This window comes from Serinus canaria, chromosome 21 (genome assembly GCF_022539315.1).
Source record: "Serinus canaria isolate serCan28SL12 chromosome 21, serCan2020, whole genome shotgun sequence".
NCBI lineage: Eukaryota > Metazoa > Chordata > Aves > Passeriformes > Fringillidae > Serinus > Serinus canaria.
The window spans coordinates 5,949,594-5,970,470 of record NC_066334.1 but is presented as its reverse complement, the minus strand read 5'-3'; the positions used below and the strand labels follow the sequence as shown (position 1 = coordinate 5,970,470).

General features: G+C 47.4%; 1 protein-coding gene and 2 long non-coding RNA genes across 8 annotated transcripts in view; 2 read left to right on the top strand and 1 right to left on the bottom strand.

Annotated features, from left to right (window-relative positions):
• The window catches only part of MIB2 (MIB E3 ubiquitin protein ligase 2), a 37,584-nt gene extending 23,643 nt beyond the window's left edge, over nt 1–13,941 (top strand). For all 5 annotated transcript variants that reach the window (XM_050982468.1, XM_050982467.1, XM_050982470.1 and 2 more), the window contains 11 exons: nt 5–167; nt 1,491–1,624; nt 3,342–3,490; nt 4,133–4,289; nt 5,836–5,990; nt 6,414–6,540; nt 7,397–7,627; nt 8,930–9,108; nt 9,869–10,053; nt 11,879–11,944; nt 13,638–13,941. In XM_050982468.1, coding sequence (XP_050838425.1) covers nt 5–167; nt 1,491–1,624; nt 3,342–3,490; nt 4,133–4,289; nt 5,836–5,990; nt 6,414–6,540; nt 7,397–7,627; nt 8,930–9,108; nt 9,869–10,053; nt 11,879–11,944; nt 13,638–13,879 — 1,788 coding nt within the window. In that variant the 3' untranslated portion in view covers nt 13,880–13,941. The remainder of the gene's footprint in view (nt 1–4; nt 168–1,490; nt 1,625–3,341; nt 3,491–4,132; nt 4,290–5,835; nt 5,991–6,413; nt 6,541–7,396; nt 7,628–8,929; nt 9,109–9,868; nt 10,054–11,878; nt 11,945–13,637) is intronic.
• On the top strand, nt 10,060–11,868 carry LOC127060328 (uncharacterized). Its single transcript, XR_007779257.1, has 3 exons — nt 10,060–10,736; nt 10,806–11,079; nt 11,148–11,868. It is a non-coding gene; the product is annotated as an uncharacterized LOC127060328 (long non-coding RNA).
• LOC127060327 (uncharacterized) lies at nt 13,805–14,536 on the bottom strand. Of its 2 annotated transcripts, none has more exons than XR_007779256.1 (3): nt 14,328–14,536; nt 14,064–14,230; nt 13,805–13,942 (listed from the first exon to the last, which is right to left on the bottom strand). It is a non-coding gene; the product is annotated as an uncharacterized LOC127060327 (long non-coding RNA). The 2 variants fall into 2 exon arrangements; XR_007779255.1 differs by having other exon boundaries at nt 13,807–13,942; nt 14,015–14,230.
• Between the last annotated feature and the right edge of the window lie 6,341 nt (nt 14,537–20,877).

Genomic DNA, 20,877 nt, shown 5'->3' with positions numbered 1-20,877 from the left:
GCAGACCCTGGGGCACATTGGGAAGGTGATCAAGGTCTATGGGGATGGAGATCTGCGAGTGTCAGTGGGGGGACAGTCCTGGACCTTCAACCCTGCCTGCCTGACAGCCTACCAGAGGGAGGAGGAGGCCAACCTGATGACCACGGAGAGTGCCAAGGAACCCAAAAGTGAGGGACAAACCTGGAGAGCTTTGGTCCAGCTCTTTGCGGGGTGGCAAAGTCCAGGTGTTCTTCCCTGGATGGAGAATTAAAGTTGGGCTGTGCCTTACTGGGCATGCAAAGCTGGGTCTGGGGAAATGCAGGGTTTGGGACTGGGAATTGATGGGAAATGCAGGGTTTGGGACTGGGAGATGCTGGGAAATGCAGGGTTTGGGACTGGGAGATGCTGGGAAATGGGGAATGCAGGGTTTGGGACTGGGAAATGATGGGAAATGGGGTATGCAGGGTTTGGGACTGGGAAATGCTGGGGTTAATGGGAAATGCAAGATTTGGGAGTGGGAAATGCTGGGGTTAATGGGAAATGAAGGATTTGGGACTGGGAAATGATGGGGTTAATGGGAAATGCAGGGTTTGGGACTGGGAAATGCTGGGGTTAATGAGGAAATGCAGGATTTGGGACTGGGAAATGATGGGAAATGCAGGATTTGGGACTGGGAAATGCTGGGAAATGGGGAATGCAGGATTTGGGACTGGGAAATGGGGAATGCAGGATTTGGGACTGGGAAATGATGGGAAATGGGGAATGCAGGATTTGGGACTGGGAAATGCTGGGAAATGGGGAATGCAGGATTTGGGACTGGGAAATGATGGGAAATGGGGAATGCAGGATTTGGGACTGGGAAATGCTGGGGTTAATGGAAAATGCAGATTTGGGACTGGGAAATGCTGAGATTAACAAGGAAATAAGAATAAAACTTTTCTGTGATTTACTGGACAAGCAAAGCTGTCCTTGACAGGAAAATACAAGATTTAGGACTGGAAAATGCTGGGATTAACAGGAAAATGCAGAATTTAGGACTCAGAATTGCCGAGCCCAGCTCTGCCCTGGGTTCAGCATTTGCCTCATCCCTGCAGTGTCTCAGTTCCCTGTTCCATCCTGTCTCCTGATTCTTGTGAAACATTCCCAGGTCTGTGCCTGGAGCTGTTGAGAAATCCACAATTGTTTGGCCTGATCTGCCCTGAAATCGAGTTTGGGATCACATGCTGCCTGGAGGGGAATTTTTTTTTTTTTGGTGCTTTGCACATCTGCTCAGAATTCTTTTTGTGGCCTGACCATCTTCATTTCCTCTGAGTGTCAGGATCATGTGGGACAGAGCACAGACCTGCCAGGATTTTTTATTTTGTTTGTTTTGTTGATAAAGATGGATCTGGAACTGTTTGCTCCAATCAGACTTGAGGCAGAACTCGCAAAAATTTTTTTGGCTTTGCAGCTGTGTCCCCTCAAGCACTGAGAGGTGTGGGGTGAGAGGTGCATTTTGGTCTCTTTTTCAGGCACTTTGGTGACTGTCCTGGAGAAGCTGCTGTCCCAGAGGACAGAGTCAGAGCATGCAGGGTGCCTGGTCATTTGTGCAGCCCTCAACAACGCAGCCAAAGTCCGGGAGCTCCTCCAGAAATACCCAGACAAGGCAAGTTTGGGAGACAAAAATGCTTTTTTTTTATCTTTGTTTCTTCCCTTTAAAACATCATCAAATTGTGTGGTCAGGCAGGGAAGAGGATGTGAGGAAAACAATGGATTTGTCTGGCTTGGTGATATCTCCCAACAGCTGGAATTTTATTTTGCTGCAATTTCTGCAAGGATTGCAGTTGCTGCAAGGATTAAATTCACAAGTTAAATGTGGATAATTTATCCCTCTAGTTTGTGGCAGTGAATCTGAACTGAATTCCTTACAGCACCCTGGCTTTTCCCAGATTTCCTGCAGCTGTGGGATGAGGGGAGAGGGGTTTATCCATAGGAAAACAGGAGCAGAAATCAGAGATCTGCTGGGAAAGGAAGGCAGGGCTTGTGTCTGCCTGTGCCTGTCCTGAGAGGACCTTTTAAATCACATTGTTGGAGTCAGGAGGGAGAGGAGCTGCCCAGATCTGGATTTGTCTTATCTCATGTCTGACTGGAGCAGGGAGCTGGGCTGGACTCGCTGCTGGACAATTTCTGTGCCAAACTGTCAGGGTCCCACCTCCAAAAACCTCCTGCAGGGAGGGGCTCAGGGTTCAGGAGCAGGAACCACCAAATCTTTCAGTGCTGTGTCCCTGGAAACCAGGAGCAACAAAAAGAGGTTTTGTTGCGGGTGTGGTGGTGGGGCTGTGACATTTGTCTGCTATTTATTATACTTCTTTATTTCTGAACTTCATTTGAAGGTTATAAATAAATTGAAGTTTATAAATAAATTGAAGTTTATAAATAAATTGTAGTTTATAAATAAACTTTTGGGGACAGGAAGGAGACACAGATATCTGCAATTCTCAGATTGATCCCAGATAGGAAAGTCCCAAGAGGAAGGAATCCATAGCAGTTATTTTTATTAGACTTCTGTTTCTCCTCTAATATATTTATTAATAAATCAGCTGTTTCTATGAGAGTCTTACAGAGAGATTTGAGGATTTCAGAGCAAGCTGGGGTTGCTTGGCAGGGTTTTTCCAGCTTATCAGCCCTGCCTGCCCTGTGCAGATGGAGGAACAGCAGTGCCCTTTAATTCCTCTCTGCCCCAAGGACTCACCCAGCATTTTGAGCCTGGCCAGGGAAGTGCTGCCTCTCCTGTGCTCTGACTGCTGCAGGGATAAAACCTTGATTATTAACTTGTTCTCCTTGCCAGTCTGCTGAGGTTTTGTGCCTCCTCCTCCTCTCCTTACCCTCCACCTCTTTCAGAAGCTGCTTTGCCTTTTTTTTTTCCCTCTTGTTCTTCAGTGCCTTTAATTCTCCCAAACTCTCACTGCAGCACCTGAGCCCTGAGGTGTCCCCTGCACCCACTGAGGTTCCTGCAGCAGCACAGCCCAGCAGGCACTTGGCACCTCCAGAGCTCTGTGCAAAGCTGATTTGATTTCCTCTCCCATTTTCCTCTCGGGAAGGGAATTGTTGGCAGAGCTACCAAGGAGCTTCGTGCTCTCAGGCACAGAGAGATTTGGCAGCAGGGCTCTGCAATGACAGAGCTCCAGCTCTGCTCTCTCACTTCTCCTTTCCTGACTAAACACTCTACCCCCTTCCCCTTCCAGAATGTTCTGGGATGAGCTCAGCAGGGAGCTGAGGGCCAGCAGGGCACGAACCCTGTGGGATTTCTGGGCTGCTCCCACCCTGCTCCGGCCACACCACGAGCTCATCCCTGATCCTCTGTGTCTCTGCCCTTCCCAAAGGTGGATGCCAAGAACCAGGGCAGGACTGCCCTGCAGATTGCCTCTTACCAGGGGCACCTGGAGGTGGTGAAGGCCCTGCTGCAGGCACACGCCAGCGTCGACCTGCGCGACGACGACGGGGACACGGCGCTGCACTACGCGGCCTTTGGGTAGGAGCACACACACATTCCATGGGAAATCTTTCTCTTCAGATTTTTTTCCCCTCTTGAGAAGCCCAGAAGCTTCAGCTTCTCCACCTTTTTTTTGTTTTAGAATGTGATTTAGAGAATTGTTTACTTAGCATATAAAATTTTTGCTTCGTGACTAATGGCGGCTGCTCGTGTCGAGGCTGTGAGCAGTCCCAAGATTTTATTATCATTTTATTTCTTTTTAATTCTTTGCTAGCTTCTTGATGAATTTTTAAAATTACTATTTTAGCATAGTTTTAGTATATAATATATATCATACAATAATCAACCAGCTTTCTGAGATATAGAGTTAAAATTCTCATCTGTTCCCTCGTCCTGCGAGCACCACCACACACCTCCCCTCCTGCTAGCCTAATAATAATAATAATAATAATAATAATAATAATAATAATAATAATAATAATAATACAAAAACCCCTCAAAGAAAACAACAACAGGAAGAAAAAAAAATACAAAAAACCCCTCCCAAAACAACCCCAATTTTTTTGACACTAAGAGGAAGCGGGGTGGGGCTGAGAGGATCCAAAACCTGATTTGTGTTGCAAAGAGAAAGAATTGCCTGGAATGACTCAAATCTGTTTATTTTTCCTTGCTCTAACCCAGAAACCAAGCAGAGGTTGCCCGTGTGCTGCTGGCCAGGGGGGCCAGTGCAGACCTGCTGAACAACGCCAAGTGCACCGCGCTGTTCATCGCTGTCAGCCAGGGCTTCCCCGAGGTGGTGAGAGCCCTCTGTGAGCTCAGCTGCGATGTCAACCTCCCAGTAAGTTTGGGATTACTGCAGGAATTTGGGCCAGGGGGGATTTTTGGGGTTTTTTTGAGGTGGGGAGGTGCAGACCTGCTGAACAATGCCAAGTGCACTTTGTCCCTGTCAGCCAGGGCTTCCCCGAGGTGGTGAGAGCCCTGTGTGAGCTCAGTGTGATGTCAAAGTTTGGGATTATTGCAGGAATTTGGGCCAGGAGGATTTTTTGGGGGTTTTTTTTGAGGTCTTCTTTGTGAGAAAAGTTTGATTTACAGCTTGGAGAGAAGGTTTGATGAATTAAAAATACAACGCACGGACATGAAACAGAAAAATCAGAAATTTCTGTTTCTGTAGTTGTAAGAATATATCAAGAAGCTGTGATGATAAAATAGAATGTAAAAGTGTAGTTATATAAAATAAGCTAAGAATTTAGAAGTTGTAATAGAAACACATACAGACATGAGACAGAATAAAATAAAATAAAATAAAATAAATAAAATAAAATAAAATAAAATAAAATAAAATAAAATAAAATAAAATAAAATATCCACAGTGCAACAAAATTAAGTAAAGGCAATAAGTAGAAAAGCAAAATAAACCTTGTAACAACTATTTTGATCTATTTTAATTTAATATAGATTAGATTTAAATGATACATTTATAAAAAATAAATATGTTATATTTAGAAAAATTAGACATTTAAAAAGTATAAATTATCTTAAAACAAAGAATTTGTTATAAGATAATTTATAATTGTCTTATATAGATATCTTATATAACTCTTTAATAATTATCTTATATATATCTTATATATATAACTCTAATAATTATCTTATATAGATATCTTATATATATAACTCTTTAATAATTATCTTATATAGATATCTATATAACTCTTTAATAATTATATATATATCTTATATATGTAACTCTTTAATAATTATCTTATTATATATTTTATATATGTAACTCTTTAATAATTATATATATCTTATATATATAACTCTTAAGCTATAGCCAACTGCTTACTCCTTTAAAATCTCACATCCTAAAATAATCTCACATTATTTTTTAGATTAATGTTTATCTAAAAAATAAATCACTCTTAGCCCTAGAATAGTCCCATCCCTTCATTATTACCAACACTAATAATAATTCTTTGTGTCTGACACCATCTGTGGCTTTGTAGGATTCAAAGTTTGCCCTCTGAGGAGGCACTGGGAAATATTCCTGAATTTCAGTACCCTGAAACTCCAGCTTTGACTCTGCCCCTTTTCATCTCATCAGCATTTTCTGCTCTTCCAGGGCCAGCTGAGCTGCTGCTCCTGCTGTTGTGGTCACACTCCTGTTCCCCAAACCAAGATTTTTACCATTTCTAAAGCAGGCAGTGACGGTGCCTTGGACCCATTTTTAGGCTTAATTGCTTTTATTGTGTATTATTGATTGATGTTTTATTGATTGTGTGCTGGGCCCTCCCTCAGAGCTGCTCAGGAGTCCCAGCAGCTCCCAGGGGGTTCCTTGGGCTTTCTGGGCTTGGTCAGCTGGCTCTGCTCTGCTCTGCATGTAGGATTCCCAGGGAGACACCCCCCTGCACTGTGCCATCACCCTGGACTACAGAGTGCTGATTGAGACTCTCACCGAGGTTCCCAACATCGATTTCACCCTCCAGAACCGTCAGGGCTTCAACCTGCTCCACTACGCTGCCCTCAAAGGCAACAAGCTGTAAGGGACCTTTCCTTTTTCCCCATTTTGGTGCCTTTTGCAGCTGTTGGTTTGAGGAGGTGGCAGGTGTGGTGCTGGGTACTTGCTTGGACATTTTTTGGGGTTGGATAGGCTCCTTCAGGCCTTCACAGGAAACTCCTGCCTGCTTTCCCCATCCCACCTTCCTCATGCTTCCCTGGGCTGGGAAATCTCTGTTTCTGTTCAGTCTCAGATCTTTGGGTTTTAGGAAATCCTGGGAGCCTCTGGAACTCTTCCAAAGAGAAATCTCCTCATTATTTTCAAAGCAATGTGGCTTTCCCCTACTTTATGATATAATAACTGAGGGGTTTTGTTGTATTCTTGTAATTGTTTGTGGGTTGGAGGCACTGCTGTTCATTGCAGAAATCCATTCTCCCATCTCCAATAACCTCTCCAACTCTGCAGAGCCATCAAGAAGATTCTGGCCAGGGCTCGGCAGCTGGTGGACTCCAAAAAGGAAGATGGATTCACTGCCCTGCACCTTGCTGCTCTCAACAACCACATGGAAGTGGCTGAAATTCTCATCAAAGAGGTAAGAAAGAACTCAAAACCAAAATCAAGAAAAGGTTTGTCCAGCCCCTCTCAGTTGCCCCATCCCTGGGTCAGGAAATGTGTTGTTGTCTGACAAATTGGTGCTTCTGTGAGGAGCAGAGAGCTCAGCTGAGCTCAGCAGAGGTGCAGAGGGGTCTGGGAGCTGCCAGGCCCCACACCCTGAGCTCTGCAGCCCCACCTCCCCTGCTGCAATTCCTGCTTTTCCATCTGCCCCTGGTGCAATTCCTGTCCCACCTCCCCTGGTGCAATTCCTGCCTTTCCATCTGCCCTGGTGCAATTCCTGCTTTTCCACCTCTCCTGCTGCAATTCCTGCTCCACCTCCCCTGGTGCAATTCCTGCCCCTGGTGCAATTTCTGCTTTCCCCCTGCCCTGGTGCACTCCCTGCCTTCCCCCTGCCCTGGTTCAGTCCCTGCCTTCCCCCTGCCCTGGTGCACTCCCTGCCTTCCCCCTGCCCTGGTGTAGTGCCTGTCTCTCCCCTCCCTGGTGCAGTCCCTGCCTTCCCCCTGCCCTGGTGCAGTCCCTGTCTCTCCCCTCCCTGGTGCACTCCCTGCCTTCCCCCTGCCCTGGTGCACTCCCTGCCTTCCCCCTGCCCTGGTGCAGTCCCTGTCTCTCCCCTGCCTGGTGCAGTCCCTGCCTCTCCCCTGCCCTGGTGCAGTGCCTGTCTCTCCCCTGCCCTGGTGTAGTGCCTGTCTCTCCCCTGCCCTGGTGCACTCCCTGCCTTCCCCCTGCCCTGGTGCACTCCCTGCCTTCCCCCTGCCCTGGTGCAGTCCCTGTCTCTCCCCTGCCCTGGTGCAGTGCCTGTCTCTCCCCTCCCTGGTGCAGTGCCTGCCTTGCAGGGTCGCTGCGATGTCAATGTGAAGAACAGCAGGAAGCAGAGCCCTCTGCAGCTGGCCGTGATCCAGGGCCACGTGGCCATGGTGCAGCTGCTGGTCAGGCAGGGCAGCGACGTCAACGCCGAGGATGAGGACGGTGACACCGCCATGCACATGGCCCTGGAGCGCCAGCAGCTCCTGGCCCTGGCCCTGGAGAAGAGGGACGGGGAGATGGGAGCCTCCCTCCTGGCCAAGGTGAGCAGAGTCCCAGCAGGACACAGAGGGTGCTGGGGGGGATTTTTATGTGGAATATATGATATATAGAATATATATATATATATATATATATATAAATATATTTTATTTTTATATATATATAAATATTAAATATATATTTGTTGCTATATTTTAATATATTGCTGATATCTATTCTATTCTATTCTATTCTACTCTATTATTATATTTATATATTATATTACATTATTGTTAATATATTGTATTGTATTATATTATATAGTATATTATATATGTTATTATATTATATGCTAATTATATCATATGTTATTATATGTTAATTATTTTAATGTTTATTATTATTAAATGTCATAATATTCTTTTATTTTTATTCTCTTATTTTATTTTTATTCTTTTATTTTTATTTTTATTCTTATTTTATTTATTATTATCAAGATCTTATTATATATAATTATTTAAGTATTCACTATTATGAATTTACTATTATGAATTTATTATTGTGAAGAATTGTTATTATGAAGAATTATTATTATGAAGAATTACTATGAATAATTATTGTTATGAATTATTATTATTATTATTATTATTATTATTATATTATTATTATTATTATTATTATTATTATTATTATTACTACTACTACTACTACTACTACTACTACTGTTATATTTGAAACTTTTTGAATGAATGCAACCACCCACTGCTCTTTTTTACCTGTTGGTGCCTGGAATAGCCCAGTACCAAACCCCCAGGAGATGATGGCTCTGGGCCAAAGAGGGCTCTGTGCCTGCCCCTCCCACTATTAATGACAGTATTAATGACAGTATTAATTACAGTAACACCATCTCTGAGAGCTGCAGATTCCTTCCCATCTAATTTTACTTGCCCTGCCTGCCCCACTCTGGCTGTTGAAGTCAGTGGAACGTGTGACTCGACTTTGAATTATTTGGGATCGTCACAAATATCAAAACGTGGCTCTTGACCTTGGGCCCTGCAGCAGCAGCTGCTCAGAGCTCTCTGGGGCCTCCAGCTTCCTCCTTTCAGGAACTGACTGCCCACTTCTCTGGTTTGTGGGGGTCAGCACCAGGTGGGGCCACTCTGAGCCACTCCTGGCCCTGCAGTGTCAAACTTGAACTCCTTATTTCCATAAAGAATCTCTCTGTGCTTTCAAAAAGTTGAACTTCCAAGTTTTAAGTGCAAGGTTTAAGACTTTATTTGGGTTTTGATGGAAATCAGAGCAGAGGATCAGAGGTAGATATCAGAAGAATGTAATTCAGAGTGGTTTTCCTCAATTTCTTTTAGCTGCAGGCTTCTGGCTTCCTGGGAAACGTGGAGCTGAACGTTGGGACTGCCATTGCCTGCTACTTAGCACAAGAAGGAGCAGACATTAATTATGCAAATCATCGGGGAAAGTCTCCTTTGGACCTGGTCACAGATGGAAGGATTGTCCAGATCATCAAAGACTTCTCCCAGAAATTCAGGTGAGCCTCAGGAAACCCTTGGAAACCAGAGCTTCTCCCAGCCCTGGTGTGACTGCAGCTCCTGCAGGAGGGATGGAGAAACTCTGAGACCTCTGCAGCTTCTCCAAGAGGGGTGGAGAATCTCTGAGACCCTCTAGAGCTGCTCCAGGAGGGATGGAAAATCTCTGAGACCCTCTAGAGCTGCTACAGGAGGGATGGAGAATCTCTGAGACCCTCTAGAGCTGCTCCAGGAGGGATGGAGAATCTCTGAGACCCTCTAGAGCTGCTCCAGGAGGGATGGAGAATCTCTGAGACCCTCTAGAGCTGCTCCAGAGAGGGATGGAGAATCTCTGAGACCCTCTAGAGCTGCTCAAAAAGGGATGGAGAATCCCTGAGACCCTCTAGAGCTGCTCCAAGAGGGATGGAAAATCTCTGAGACCTCTGCAGCTGCTCCAGGGGAAATGGATTTGTAGAAAATTCTTAAAATGTAACAGAAAGTTCACATAGTATGCATCCATATGTAAATTTTGAGGTAAGAAATGTTGGTTTAGAAATGTCACAGAATAGAAAAGACAATTGTGGAGAGAGAAACTGAATTAGAAACAAGTTTTAAAGGATAACTTTACAAAAAAAAAAAAAAAGATTTAATACTTTAGAGAAATAGACCTATGAAAGATGAAATAAAAATGTTTTCAATGCCCATCTCTGAGTCAGAAAAAGGCTTAATCTGCCATTGCCCACTGCTGGAGGAGCTTGTAGCTCACCTTTCTGCCTTTTGCAGGGATCAGCAGGTTTCCTGTGACAGCTCCCCCATCACCTGCAGCCTTCGCCGCGTGCACACCACGCCCAACACCATGACCAACCTCAGCGTGGCCAGCCTGGCAGTGCCCTCAGAGTGCCTGGTCTGCTCAGAGCTGGCCTTGCTCATCCACTTCTTCCCATGCCAGCACAGTATTGTGTGTGAAGGTCAGTCCACGCTGGTTTTTTATTTCGTGGTTTTCTTCCCAGCCTGTCAGAAATGCAGCCCTGCTCAGACCAAGAGGTTTTTGTGCTCTTTGTGTCCTGAAGGAACCTGTCTTGGTTTGGAAGGACAGGTGCCTGCTAAAGAATTCAGGAGCCTCCCTGAAATGGAGAATGCAAACCCTCCCCACCCCTCTGAATTGCTGTGAATTTTAAATTAAAGGGCTCTCAGGCAAAAAATGAGGGAGCAGGGAATAACAGTTCTTTAATAGGGAAGGGAAGAAATAAAAGGATAAAATAAACAATGGAATGCACTGGAGGAACCCTGAGAGAGTCAGAACTCAGCCTGACACGCTGTGGGTCAGGGTGTTGGTAGCAGTCCAGCTGGAAAAGGGGCTGCAGCCCTCCTGGAGTGTCAGGGGTGGTTCTGTTGGAGCAGGGGGTGCTGTAGAGAAGGGTGTATTCTTCCTCCAAAGATCCATGGAAGGAGAAGTAGGGAAAGGAATCCAGTGGGAAGCTGTGCTGGGGTGTCAGAATCTCCAGATTCTATCCAGGCAGGAATGCCTGGCTCCTCCCTCTGGGCAGAGCTGTGTGATATTCCAGAATCTCAGATTCTATCCAGGTAGGAATGCCTGGCTCCTCCCTCTGGCAGAGCTGTGTGATATTCCAGAATCTCAGATTCTATCCAGGTAGGAATGCCTGGCTCCTCCCCCTGGGCACAGTTCTGTGACATTCCAGAATCTCCAGATTCTATCCAGTTAGGAATGCCTGGCTCCTCCCTCTGGGCAGAGCTCTGTGATATTCCAGAATCTCAGATTCTATCCAGTTAGGAATGCCTGGCTCCTCCCTCTGGGCAGAGCTCTGTGATATTCCAGAATCCCCAGATTCTATCCAGGTAGGAATGCCTGGCTCCTCCCTCTGGCAGAGCTGTGTGATATTCCAGAATCCCCAGATTCTATCCAGTTAGGAATGCCTGGCTCCTCCCTCTGGGCAGAGCTCTGTGGTATTCCAGAATCCCCAGATTCTATCCAGGTAGGAATGCCTGGCTCCTCCCTCTGGGCACAGCTCTGTGATATTCCAGAATCTCAGATTCTATCCAGTTAGGAATGCCTGGCTCCTCCCATTGGGCAGAGCTGTGTGGTATTCCAGAATCTCAGATTCTATCCAGTTAGGAATGCCTGGCTCCTCCCTCTGGACACAGCTCTGTGACATTCCAGAATCTCAGATTCTATCCAGGTAGGAATGCCTGGCTCCTCCCTCTGGACACAGCTCTGTGACATTCCAGAATCCCCAGATTCTATCCAGGTAGGAATGCCTGGCTCCTCCCTCTGGCAGAGCTGTGTGATATTCCAGAATCTCAGATTCTATCCAGGTAGGAATGCCTGGCTCCTCCCTCTGGGCAGAGCTGTGTGGTATTCCAGAATCTCCAGATTCTATCCAGTTAGGAATGCTTGGCTCCTCCCTCTGGCAGAGCTGTGTGATATTCCAGAATCTCAGATTCTATCCAGTTAGGAATGCCTGGCTCCTCCCTCTGGGCAGAGCTGTGTGATATTCCAGAATCCCAGATTCTATCCAGTTAGGAATGCCTGGCTCCTCCCTCTGGCAGAGCTGTGTGATATTCCAGAATCCCAGATTCTATCCAGGTAGGAATGCCTGGCTCCTCCCTTTGGGCAGAGCTGTGTGATATTCCAGAATCCCAGATTCTATCCAGTTAGGAATGCTGGCTCCTCCCTCTGGACACAGCTCTGTGACATTCCAGAATCCCCAGGTTGTTCAAATCTCCTCTCCCTGAGTCTGTTCTGGGTTTCATTGTCGTCTCTCCTCGTGGCAGAATGCTCCAGGAGGATGAAGAAGTGCATCAAATGTCAAGTGACCATAACCAAAAAGCTGAAGCAAGGTATGTCCTGGCTCTCCTGCTGCTCAGGGCTGTGGGGAGGCTCCTGAGGGGCAGCAGGGATTTTCAGTCAGAGTTCATTTATTTTAGTTTTTTGTGTGTGTGTGTGCCTGTTGCATTATCCACTTTTAACAAGGAAAAAAATAAATGGTTTTTAATAGATTTTCTCAGGTGTTCTAAGCCAAGCTCAAGCTGCTTAGGACAGGACATTTAAGAGAGCTTGGCTTATTTTGGGCATTGAAAGCAGTCAGGTTTCACACAGGGGTGGTTCAACAGTGAAAATTCATGAGGGAGAGAAAATCCCACCTTGAGCAAGCCCTGCTTCTCCCCTGGCTGAGAAATCAGTGAGCCAGCTGGGAAATCTCAGAGCTGGATATTTCAGTAAAGGTTTCAAGAGGTGGAAAATCTTTTAAAGCAATGTGGAACTGTGTGGAGCGTGTGGTGGTTGTGGGAATATTGATTATTTATAACCCTTTGGTCTATTCAGAAAGTTTTTCAGCCCAGATTTATCTCCTGCCCACGTTTCCAGAGTCAGGAGGAGCTGTGGGGGCAGCAGGGCAGCAGCAGGGTTTGCCTTTGCCATGGCCTTGATCCAAGTTGCCCCTGAAGCCTTTCCCAGAGTGGTTCTGAGGGCTGAGATCACTCTCAGGGCACGTGAGGGTTTAATTGCACGTCCTGCTGCTCGTGACTGAGCACTGGGGGCTTTTTTAGGAGTCAGCCTTGTGACTTGATGCCTGGAAAACAAGCAGGGATCAATCCCATGGCACTGGACATGCACAGCTGGCAGAGCCAGAGCTCCTCTTTGCAACTCCATCGTGCCAAAAATGCCACCTTGACCTGACAGTGGACAGGAGCATTTGTCTTTGCTGCAGCCTGGCAGCAAAGTAATGATGGGAATTCCAGAGAGGCACATTTCCAGTGGAGGAGGAACATCAACACCAGCAGGATTTCCCTGGCACTGATGTCTTCAGTGCTTGCCTTTGACAAACTCCCTGTCCCCAAGGACCTGGCTGAAAATCCCTTCTTGCAGCACTGATGTGCAGCTCATTCATTCCAGAATTAGGAATGGGACATGTGTAGGGAAGTGAATCAGTAAATGAGAGTGTGAATCAGTGATTCAGGAGCAGAAAATGAGCAGTGAGAGCTGCACTGAGAGAATATTTACCCCAACTCCAGTTATCCAGGATTTGGGATTCTTTCACTTCACAGAGCCAACCAAATGACTGATTTATGTAAAACTCTTCACTTATGGAAATGAAAACTGCTTCATTTGTGTAAAACTCACCACAGGTGTTCAGGTGGTTTGTTCTGCTTTGACCATGTGTGTTCTGAAAGACAAACAGACATTTCTCAGACATTTCTTAGGCAGAAGTTGGAGTCCCAAGTGTGACCAGGAGCTGAGAGAACACAGTGAGGATCCCTGGAAGGATCCCTGGATTAGTGGGGCAGAACATCACAGCCAACTTTGAATTGAGCAGCAAATTCCAGAGCACCCAGGCAGGAATCTCAGACAGGATTTTAACAAAACCCAAACCACCAAACCATCCCAAGCACACCCAAACCACTGAGTCAGTAAAAGAAAAAGCATCACCCCGAGGATTTTTATTTGATCCCTGAGTGCAGAGTGAGTGGGATGCTGCTGGGAGGGGCAGAGGGGGAGGTTAATGAGTTAATTAAGGCTGAGCTCTGCCCACAGACAGCACGGAGGTGGAGTGCAGCCCCAGCTCGGAGTGCACGGAGCAGAGGAAGCTGATGGAGGAGCTGCAGAGCCGCTACCGGCAGATGGAGGAGAGGATCACCTGCCCCATCTGCATCGACGACCAGATCAAGCTGGTGTTCCAGTGCGGGCACGGCTCCTGCCCGGACTGCAGCACGGCGCTGACCGTGTGCCCCATCTGCCGCCAGGCCATCCGCGAGAGGATCCACATCTTCGTCTGAGCATCCTGCTCCACATCTTCATCTGAGGAGGATCCACAGCTTCGTCTGAGCATCCTGCTCCACCTTCATCTGAGGAGAGGATCCACAGCTTCGTCTGAGGAGGATCCACATCTTCGTCTGAGCATCCTGCTCCACATCTTCATCTGAGGAGGATCCACATCTTCGTCTGAGCATCCTGCTCCACCTCCGTCCAGGAGAGGATCCACAGCTTCGTCTGAGCATCCTGCTCCACCTCCGTCCAGGAGAGGATCCACAGCTTCGTCTGAGCATCCTGCTCCACCTCCATCCAGGAGAGGATCCACAGCTTCGTCTGAGGAGGATCCACAGCTTCGTCTGAGCATCCTGCTCCACCTCCATCCAGGAGAGGATCCACAGCTTCGTCTGAGCATCCTGCTCCACATCTTCGTCCAGGGAGGATCCACAGCTTCGTCTGAGCATCCTGCTCCACCTCCATCCAGGAGAGGATCCACAGCTTCGTCTGAGGAGGATCCTGCATCTTCGTTTGAGGAGGATCCACAGCTTCATCTGAGGATCCTGCTCCACATCTTCATCTGAGGGGGACCCACAGCTTCGTCTGAGGAGGATCCACAGCTTCATCTGAGGAGGATCCACAGCTTCATCTGAGGAGGATCCTGCTCCACATCTTCGTCTGAGGAGGATCCTGCTCCACATCTTTGTCTGAGGAGGATCCTGCTCCACATCTTTGTCTGAGGAGGATCCTGCTCCACATCTTTGTCTGAGGAGGATCCACAGCTTCGTCTGAGCATCCTGCTCCACATCTTCATCTGAGGGAGCATCCTGCTCCACACCCATCTTGCCCGCGAGAGGAATCAGAGGAATCACATCTTCGTCTGAGGAGGATCCTGCTCCACAACCCCATCCAGGAGAGGATCCACAGCTTTGTTTGAGGAGGATCCTGCTCCACCCCCCATCCGCGAGAGGATTCACATCTTTGTCCGAGGATGCTGCTCCACCCCCATCTGCCTCCAACCTGCCCGGGAGAGGATCCTCATCTTCCTCTGAGGATGCTGCTCCTCTCCTGCCCTGACTGTGTGTCCCATCTTCCTGGGAGAGGATCCTCATCTTCCTGGGAGAGGATCCTCATCTTCCTCTGCGGATGCTGCTCCTCCCTGTGCCCATCTGTCCTGGACAGGATCCACATCTTCATCCAGGATCTGCCCCGGCCCCAGCCCTGCCTGCTTCCTCCCTCTGCAGGGGTTTGGCTCCCTGGGAAAAGGAAGGAAGCACAGGAGGGATGTGCCAGAGGAGGAGGAGGAGAACCTGGAGTGTCCCAGAGCTGATCCTGGGGTCTCCCAGAGCTGATCCTGGGGTGTCCCAGAACTGAACAGATCCTGGGGTGCTCCAGAGCTGAACACGAACAGATCCCTGAGATGTTCCAGAACTGAACAGATCCTGGGATGTTCCAGAACTGATCCTGGGATGCTGCAGAGTTGAACAGATCCCTGGAATGTTCCAGGGCAGAACTGAACAGATCCTGAGGTGTCCCAGAACTGAACAGATCCTGGGGTGCTGCAGAGCTGCACAGATCCTGGAATGTTCCAGAGGCACCCAGGAATGCTCCCAGCCCCCGAGGAGGTCCCTGGGACAGGGACAGGGACAGGGACAGGGAGGGGATGTCCCCAGAGCCCCCTGTGCAGCAGAGCTGGAGCCAGGAGTCCTGCAGACAGAGCGTGTGCCTTAGAGAACAAGTAGTGAACACTGACTGGAGAAAACCTGTTACAACAAATATTTCTGACCTCTAAGTGACACTCTTCTTCTTCTTCTTCTTCTTTTCTTCCATATTTTATTTTATTTTATTTTTTTTTGGCAGAGCTGTGTGTTCAGAGACTCCTGAGCTTTCTCTCCATCATGCCAAAGGCAGGTGTTCAATGCTCCAATCAAAGTGGAAAGAAAATAAATAGTAATAATTAAGATACGAGGGGGAGGAAAAAAAAAAATAAAAGGGATTTTGTTTTTGTTTCTTTGTTTTGCAGCAAAACTTAATAAAATAAAAATATCTATTTTCCTGAGCATTAAAAATGAATGTACAAACAGTGGCTGTGTGAAGAGTTCTCACCCACCCAGTCGTGCTGTAAAGGGAATTTTGCTGTGGCTGTCTGTCTGTCTGTCTGTCTGTCTGGGCTCTGCTGCTGCAGTGCTGCCCAAACCTCCTGTTTGTTACACCAAAAACCAAAAATCCCAGCGTTCCTCCCCTCCCTTTGTGCCTTGCAAAGAGGAGGAAAATCTTTTAGAGCAGTGGGTGGTGGTGGGAATATTGATTATTTATAACCGTGGGGTTAATTCAGGGAGTGATTCCAGCAGTTCTTGACTTCTAGAGATGATATTTATCCAGATATTCCAGTTTGTGACAGCTCGGGGAGCATCCCCAGGTTCTGTGCCCTGGTTTCTCCTTGATTCCACCAGGAGTTTGGGGAGCATCCCAGGGTTCTGTGCCCTGATTCCTCCAGGAGTCAGGGGAGCATCCCAGGGTTCTGTGCCCTGGGTTCACCAGGAGCTCAGGGAGTATCCCTGGGTTCTGTGCCCTGGTTTGTCCCTGATTCACCAGGAGCTTGGGGAGCATCCCAGGGTTCTGTGCCCTGATTCCTCCAGGAGTCTGGGGAGCATCCCAGGGTTCTGTGCCCTGATTCCTCCAGGAGTTTGGGGAGCAGCCCTGGGTTCTGTGCCCTGGTTTGTCCCTGATTCCACCAGGAGCTCGGGGAGCATCCCTGGGTTCTGTGCTCTGGTTTCACCCGATTCCACCAGGAGAGCACAGCAAGGAATTCCTGAGGCTCCCCCAGCCCTGGATCCTCTCCTCAGCTGACTCTCACTGCCCTAAAAAGCTGAGCTTTGTCTTGGCCTCGGTTTCTCAGCTGGTTTCTCAGCAAATATTTGGCTTGAACTCGAGTAACTCTGACAGCTCCCTGCAGCCAGGGTTTGGTGGGGCTGGGTGAGTTTCTGGGTGGATGGGCACAGTGGGGAGAGAGAGAGAGCAAACCCTGCTCTGATCCTGATCCTGATCCTGATCCTGATCCTGATCCTGATCCTGCCAGGGCTGCAGGATCCTGAGTGTCCCAGGGGTTTGGAATCAGCTCTGCAGGCCGAGTTCCTGAGGCAGCAGGAGATGGAGCAGCTCGTGTGCAGCCCGGGCTGTTCCCATTCAGGATCAGCTGTGACTCATGGAAAAGTCACCCAGCTCTTCTTGGCTGTGTGCAGAAGCCCTGAGGAGCAGTGAGCTCCTAGAAATGCACTTTTCTAAAGCTCTGTGCTCTCACTCAGCTCTGCCGAGGTGGAGTCCACAAAAACTTTCACATTAGGAAGGGAATTCTTGCTCCCCTCGGGCTGTGCTTGTGTGAGCCCCCAGGCTCTGCTTAAAAATTGGGTTCTCTTCATAAAAATAAATGAGTGGGTGCCACAAAAATGAGGCACTGAGTGCCACAAAAATGAGTGAGTGACACAAAAATGAGTGAGTGCCACAAAAATTTGTGAGTGACACAAAAATGAGGCTCTGAGTGCCACAAAAATGAGGCACTGAGCACCACAAAAATGAGTGAGTGCCACAAAAATGAGTGAGTGACACAAAAATGAGGCACTGAGTGGCTCCTTGGAGGGTTTCAGACCCTGGGAGATTTCTCCATGGACCTGAAATCTCCTCACCTGCCCAGTGCTGGTTTATAAAACCAGTTTAATCCTGCCTGTCTGAGGTGCAGGACAAAGCCCTGCCCTGGGTCAGGATTAAACTGCCCTGGTGAGGATTAAACTGCCCTAAAGTGGGATTAAAGTGCCCTGGGTCAGGATTAAACTGCCCTGGGTCAGGATTATAGTGCCCTGGGTCAGGATTAAAGTGCCCTAAAATGGGATTAAAGTGCCTTGGTCAGTATTAAATTGCCCTGGTCAGGATTAAACTGCCCTGGTCAGGATTGAAGTGCCCTAAATAGGGATTAAAGTGCCCTGGTCAGGATTAAAGTGCCCTGGTCAGGATTAAAGTGCCCTGGTCAGGATTAAAGTGCCCTGGTCAGGATTAAAGTGCCCTGGGTCAGGATTGAAGTGCCCTAAATTAGGATTAAAGTGCCCTGGGTCAGGATTAAAGTGCCCTGGTCAGGATTGAAGTGCCCTGGGTCAGGATTGAAGTGCCCTGGTCAGGATTAAATTGCCCTGGTCAGGATTAAAGTGCCTTGGTCAGGATTAAAGTGCCCTGGTCAGGATTGAACTGCCCTGGGTCAGGATTGAAGTGCCCTAAATTGGGATTAAAGTGCCTTGGTCAGGATTGAACTGCCCTGGGTCAGGATTAAAGTGCCCTAAATTGGGATTAAAGTGCCCTGGTCAGGATTGAGGTGCCCCCAGCTGCTCCAGCAGCAGGAGAGGGGGGGTGCAGGGCATGAGCTGCCTCCAGCTCTGCTGACTCCCCCTGGCTCTGGGAGAGGCCCTTGAAGCTGTGGCTGACACTCAGTGTTCTTCCAGCTCTGGGCTTGATAAGAACATTTCTGTTCCAAGCCAGGGCTGCCCTGCTGGAGAGGAGCTCTTGCTGCAGCTCTGGAGCCCCATTGCAAGGCAGGAATTTCCTTCAAGGCTCCTCTCCCCAGCAGCTTTTTTCTGTTCTCTGCAGGCTCTAAAAGAAACTCTGAGAATTCAGGCAGAGCTCACTCAGCTGAGTTTCTCCCTTGGTGCTGTGATTGCTGCTCAAACCACCAAAAATGGGGCTGGGTTTGCATCTCTGTGGATGCAAATTCAGGGAAAAAAAATCCAAATGCAGATTTTTTTCCATTCAGGAAAAAAAACCCAAAAAACAAACAAACAAACAAACAAACAAAAACACCAAAAAAACCCCAAAAACAAAACAACAACAACAAAAAAAAAAAAAAGAAAAACAAACAAACAAAAAAAAAACCCCAAAACCACCCCAAACAAACAAACACAAAAAAAACCCCATATGCAGGGTTTTCTCCATTCAGGAAAAAACTCAAATGCAGGATTTTCTCCATTCAGGAAAAAAAAAAAATACCCAAATACAGATTTTTTCCATTCAGGGAAAAAAACTCCAAATGCAGATTTTCTCCATTCAGGAAAAAAACCCAAATGCAGATTTTTTTCCCTTCAGGAAAAAACCCCAAATCCAGGATTTTTTCCCTTCAGGAAAACAATCCAAATGCAGATTTTCTCCATTTAGGAAAAACCCCAAATGCAGATTTTTTCCACAGGCAGAGCTGCTGGGGAAGGAGGAGCCATCCCTGGAAAGCAGCTGAGGGCAGCCAGGAGGGAGAGCTCTGGATTTCTGCTCTTCCTCCTCTCCCAGCTCTGTCATCCTGTCCATCCTTTCCGTCTGTCCCTCCTCCTCCTGTCCTTTCCTTGCTCTGAGCTGCACTTGGGGTGGTTTGTCCTGGTGGGAATTGAAAAATCTTCGTGGAATTTCTCAGCCAGCCTCCCTGGATTTATTTATCCCGAGCTGTCTGAGAGCTCCAGGCCATCTATGAAACCAAGAAAACATTTCAGCCTGGATTCTGGGCTGGAAAAAATTCCAATCCAGCCATTTCTCATTGTTAGAAGGCCAAGGCTCTTCTGAAACCTTCCCAGTGCCTCAGATGCCCCCAAGGAATTTTTACAGGACCTTCCCCCTCCCTGGCATTTGCTGGTGGAACTGGGAAGAATTCCTGCAGAATTCCTTTTGCTCTGAGGGACAGAACTGGGCTTGGGTCCACCCACCTCAGGATGAGACAGAAAAAAGCAGCTGTCCCTGAAAACCTGGGAATCCCTCAGTGAGATTTTTGAACTCTCTCTGAAAACCTGGGAATCCCTCAGTGAGATTTTTGAACTCTCCCTGAAAACCTGGGAATTCCTCAGTGAGATTTTTGAACTCTCTCTGAAAACCTGGGAATCCTCAGTGAGATTTTTGAACTCTCTCTGAAAACCTGGGAATTCCTCAGTGAGATTTTTGAACTCTCCCTGAAAACCTGGGAATCCTCAGTGAGATTTTTGAACTCTCTCTGAAAACCTGGGAATTCCTCAGTGAGATTTTTTCAGGTGTCTGAACACCTGAGAGTTTCTGAGTGAGATTTTTCAACTCTCTCAGAAAATTTGAGAATTCCTGAGTGAGCTTTTTCAGCTCTCTCTGAAAACCTGAGAGTTTCTGAGTGAGGTTTTTGAACTGTGTCTGAAAACCTGGGAATTTCTGAATGAGGTTTTTCAGGTGTCTCTGAAAACGTAGAGAAATTCTGAGTGAGATTTTTCAGGTGTTTGAAGACCTGAGAATTCCTGAGTGAAGTTTTTCAGCTCTCTCTGAAAACATAGAGAATTTCTGAGATTTTTGAACTGTCTCTGAAAACCTGAGAATTCCTGAGTGAGCTTTTTCAGCTCTCTGAAAACCTGAGAATTTCTGAGTGAGGTTTTTCAGGTCTCTGAAAACCTGAGAATTCCTGAGTGAGATTTTTGAACTGTCTTTGAACACCTGAGAATTTCTCAGTGAAGTTTTTCAGTTGCTTAAAAACCTGACAATTTTTGAGTGAGATTTTTCACCTCTCTCTGAAAACCTGAGAATTCCTGAGTGAGATTTTTTAGGTGTCTGAAAACCTGAGAATTTCTCAGTGAGGCTTTTCAACTCTCTCTGAAAACCTGAGAATTTTTGAGTGAGGCTTTTCAACTCTCTCTGAAAACCTGACAATTTTTGAGTGAGGCTTTTCAACTCTCTCTGAAAACCTGACAATTTTTGAGTGAGATTTTTCACTTCTCTCTGAAAACCTGACAATTCCTGAGTGATCTTTTCCAAGAAGCCCTGGATGGATTAGGAGAAGCCTCCAAGACCCCCCAGGCAAACCCCCCAAGCCTCTTTGGGACCCAAACCCTTCGTGCCACCAGCAGGAGCCAAGCTCAGCAGAAGCTGCAGCTCCCCAGCCACGTTTGCTGCTCGGGGGCTCTCCTGGTTTCTGGGGGAGTTCCCCAGCACAGAGCCCAGCCCTGCTCTCATTTTCCACCCGGGACAGATGAGCTGGAGCATCCCCAGGGACACA